The sequence below is a fragment of the Salvelinus sp. IW2-2015 genome, unplaced genomic scaffold, assembly GCF_002910315.2.
Source record: "Salvelinus sp. IW2-2015 unplaced genomic scaffold, ASM291031v2 Un_scaffold7782, whole genome shotgun sequence".
Classification (NCBI taxonomy): Eukaryota; Metazoa; Chordata; class Actinopteri; order Salmoniformes; family Salmonidae; genus Salvelinus; species Salvelinus sp. IW2-2015.
Genome location: NW_019949042.1, coordinates 7,215 through 11,822, shown reverse-complemented (window position 1 = coordinate 11,822; position 4,608 = coordinate 7,215). Strand labels below are relative to the sequence as shown.

Sequence of the window (4,608 nt, the reverse complement as noted above, 5' to 3'; positions counted from 1 at the left end):
TTTTCTGTACATTTTTTGTGACCCTGAATTAAAGCAACAGACAACAAGGACATGTTGAACCATCCTGCCTGTCTATTCTGCCTGGTCTCCTCACACCCAGGGGTTGACTACAACTGTTGATCTGAAGCAGTGAACAAAGACAGGGGTACAGCTCCCAAAGAAGATTGATCATCCTGGAACTTGACTCATTTCCTTTTCTCAACACCATGTCGATGATGTCACGTGCCTTCTCTGCCCTCTCAGCTATCACCTTCACTGACTCCATTTCCTCCTGGTTGATGACTGTGTGTTGCAGGAGTCTGTCCAGCAGACCATCCAGGACAGGTCCTGATACTCGTTTCACAAACTCTGTCCGTACAGAACGCAGCTGCTGATCTGCAGAACCAGTCAGACTGCTCTCAGCCGGACCTCCTGCCCCCAACACAGCACCTGAGAGAGTCAGGTTACAAAATAACTACATTTGTTCATTCACATTTCAGACATTTAGAAACAGACTTCTTTCAAAGTGACCTACAATAAAAGTCTAAATTGTATTATTGAATCTTAGCACTATGAACACATTCTGTAACAATAACGACCTGCATCAATGAACACATCACACCACTACTGTCACGAAGGAGACCAAGGTGCAGCGTGGTATGCTTACATTCTTCTTTATTTATAGAATGAACACTGAAGAAACTACCAAAATAACAAAACGAACCGTGAAGCTAATATGGATAGTACAGACAGGCGTCTAAACATAGAACAAGAACCGACAAATACCCAAGGGAAAATGGCTACATAAATATGGTCCCCAATCAGAGACAACGATAAACAGCTGCCTCTGATTGGGAACCATATCAGGCCACCATAGACATACATATACCTACAAACCTTAGACATACAAAAACCCTAGACAATACAAAAACTAGCGTATCCACCCTACTCGCACCCTGACCTGACCAAAATATAAATTAAACAGAGATATCTCGGGTCAGGGCGTGACAACTACGGTTTCATTCATATTCGGTTTCACAGAAAAAGAGGCTGGGTCATTCAGAACCAGGCTAATCTACATCAAGTCCTGGAGGAGTTGTGATTGGGTCATTCAGAACCAGGCTAATCTACATCAAGTCCTGGAGGAGATGTCATTGGGNTCCTAGTCCAGGTCCTACAGTAAACCATGTTGACTGTCCTAGTCCAGGTCCTACAGTAAACCATGTTGACTGGCCCTCAAGTCATTGGTTTGTACCTCTCCTGTTTACTTACTAGTTGAATGGGTTTCAGTGATGTATTCATCTGAAAGAAACAGAAATAGGTTATATCACTCTAAATAGCATCTGTTACAAAATAACACACTTATGATTGACATATGCTCCTACCTATTGGTACCATCTCTCTCCATACTGTCCTCTCATCATCCCCGATTAACTCCATCTCAATGTCAACCCCTGTGTTTCTCATGATCATCTTACAACCGCTTGGTGTGGTGTCTGCAGGTAACAGCTGAATCTTCTGTAGGAGGCCATATGGTGCAACGATTGAGACAACAGACAGAGAGAGAGAGAAATAGTGAAATAGAATGATATTCCAGTTATTCATATTGTCATGACTCTCCTGGCTGAGGATCCAAGGCCTCAGATCAGCTTGGAAAATGGCTGACAGATAGCCAGACCCCACAAGAGAGGAGATGGGGGAAGTTGGGCCTGATTTGACACCTTAAATTTAAAAAATCTCTCTCCTGTTCTTCAGTGTCAACAAAAGGCTCCTGCAACCAGGACATCCCATGGTCATTTTTATGGCAGTTTGCAACTTGCAGAATCCTTCCAAGGTCGAACCCACCAGAGGGGAACTGTCATGACTCTCCTGGTCGAGGATCCAAAGGCTCAGATTAGCTTGGCAAATGGCTGACAGATAGCCAGACCTCTTCCCCACAGGTGGGCCGGTTTTGACACCTTAACACCCAGTCATAAATTAGGCAGGAGGGAAACCTCCCGCTTGCTCTTCAGTACCAACCAAAGGAATTTGTCCTCCCGGAAACTTTTTCCGTCAAAACTATAAAAATGTTTTTAAAAAAGTGAATATTGGAACAATATTTAAACGGTAGAAATGTGGTTCTAAAGACTAATCATGTCATATTATTTTATTATGTCAATAAAAACGATATAATGAAAATACTGTAACTTAAAGAGCTTTCACACTGTGCATGTCAGGTTTACATCCTTTACGTTGTGTAGGAAAATATGAAGAACGATGMAACTATTTTTGTTAAGATAGGAATGTGATTTTAGTTTTCTAAGGAGATCATCGTTTTTTGTGTCCGTTGCACATAAAACTAAGCGACGCCCCCAAATGAGGTCAGAAGAGTGTGTCATTGTGATGGAACCGCCCCTTTGGCCAGAGTGCTTAACTTCTTATGGCTGCAGGGGCAGTATTGAGTAACTTGGAAAAAGGTGCCCATTTCAAACGGCCTCGTACTCAATTCTTGCTCGTACAATATGCATATTATTATTACTATTGGATAGAAAACACTCTCTAGTTTCTAAAACCGTTTGAATTATTTCTCTGAGTGAAACAGAACTCATTCTACAGCCCACTTCCTATCAGGAAGTGAGATTTCTGAAATGAGGTCTCTGTTCAAGGGCTTGCCTATAAATGGGCATGATACTTATGACTATACGTACACGTCATACACCTTCCACTAGACTCTTGTGGTTCCAACTTCTTCCATTTAAGAATGATGGAGGCCCACTGTGTTCTTGGGAACCTTTAATGCTGCATACCTTTTTGTACACTTCCCCAGATATGTGCCTCGACACAATCCTATCTCAGAGCTCTACGGACAATTCCTGAGACTCATGGCTTGGTTTTTGCTTTTGACATGCACAGTCAACTGTGGGACCTTATATAGACATGTGTGTGCCTTTCCAAATCATATCCAATCAATTGGATTTACCACAGGTGGACTCCAATTAAGTTTTAGAAACATCTCAAGGATGATCAATGGAAACAGCGATGCACCTGAGCTAATTTCCAGTCTGCATAGCAAAGGGGTCTGAATACTTATGTAAATAAGATATTTCTGTTTTTGTCTTTAATACATTTGTAAACATTTGCAAAACCTGTTTTCACTTCATGGAGGAATTTAGAATAAGGCTGTAACATAACAAAATGTGGAGAAAGTCAAGGGGTCTGAATACTTTCCGAACAAACAATGACTTGATGGTCAGTCAACATGTTTACTGTAGGATCAGGACTAGTTCTGTTTTAGAAAGACTGTCTTCAAGAACAATGATATCTCCTCAGGAATTGATGTAGATTAGCCTGGTTCTGAATGACCCAATGACATCTCCTCCAGGACTTGATGTGATTAGCCTGGTTCTGAATGACCCAATGACATCTCCTCCAGGACTTGATGTAGATTAGCCTGGTTTGAATGACCAATGACATCCTCCAGGACTTGATGTAGATTATCCTGGTTCTGAATGCCCAATGACATCTCCTCCAGGACTTGATGTAGATTAGCCTGGTTCTGAATGACCAATGACATCTCCTCCAGGATTGATGTAGATTAGCCTGGTTTGAATGCCCAATGACATCTCCTCAGGACTTGATGTAGATTAGCCTGGTTCTGAATGACCCAATGACATCTCCTCCAGGACTTGATGTAGATTAGCCTGGTTCTGAATGACCCAATGACATCTCCTCCAGGACTTGATGTAGATTAGCCTGGTTCTGAATGCCCAATGACATTCCTCCAGGACTTGATGTAGATTAGCCTGGTTTTGAATGACCCATCATCAACTCCTCCAGGACTTGAAATGTAGATTAGCCTGGTTTCTGATGACCAGCCTTTTTTCTGTGAAACCGAATATGAATGAAACCGTAGTTGTCCGCCCTGACCGAGATATCTCTGTTTAATTTATATTTTGTCAGGTAGGGTGCGAGTAGGTGGATACGCTAGTTTTTTGTATTGTCTAGGTTTTTGAATGTCTAAGTTGTAGGTATATGTATGTCTATGGTGGCTGATATGGTTCCCAATCAGAGGCAGCTGTTTATGTTGTCTCTGATTGGGGACCGCTATTATGTAGCCATTTTCCCTTGGGTATTTGTCGGTTCTGTTCTATGTTAGACGCTGTTCTGTACTATACCATATTAGCTTCACGGTTGTTTTGTTATTTGGTAGTTTCTTCAGTGTTCATTCTAATAAATAAAGAAGACATGTAAGCATACCACGCTGCACCTTGGTCTCCTTCGTGACAGTAAGTGGTGTGATGTTTCATTGATGGCAGGTCGTTATTGTTACAGAATGTTGTTCATAGTGCTAAGATTCAATATACAATTTGAACTTTTATTGTAGGTCACTTTGAAAGAGTCTGGTTTCTAAATGTCTGAATGTGAATGAACAAATGTAGTTATTTTGTAACCTGACTCTCTCAGGTGCTGTGGGGGGCGCAGGAGGTCGGCTGAGAGCAGTCTGACTGGTTCTGCAGATCAGCACTGCGTTCTGTACGGACAGAGTTTGTGAAACGAGTATCAGGACCTGTCCTGGATGGTCTGCTGGACAGACTCCTGCAACACACATCATCAACCAGGATGAAATGGAGTCAGTGAAGGTGATAGCTG

General features: G+C 42.1%; 1 protein-coding gene across 3 annotated transcripts in view; it reads right to left on the bottom strand.

Moving 5' to 3' along the window:
- The window catches only part of LOC112079373 (caspase recruitment domain-containing protein 18), an 8,224-nt gene continuing 3,616 nt past the window's right edge, over nucleotides 1-4,608 (bottom strand). Inside the window, exons 1-3 of one of the 3 annotated variants that reach the window (XM_024145354.2) lie at nucleotides 1,365-1,580; nucleotides 1,252-1,281; nucleotides 3-429 (exon numbers count right to left, since the gene is read on the bottom strand). In XM_024145354.2, the coding sequence (XP_024001122.1) occupies nucleotides 29-429; nucleotides 1,252-1,281; nucleotides 1,365-1,452 (519 nt within the window). In that variant the 5' untranslated portion in view covers nucleotides 1,453-1,580 and the 3' untranslated portion in view covers nucleotides 3-28. Of the gene's footprint in view, nucleotides 430-1,251; nucleotides 1,282-1,364; nucleotides 1,581-4,608 lie in introns of those variants that run through there. The other 2 variants (XM_024145355.2, XM_024145356.2) reach the window with 2 other exon arrangements.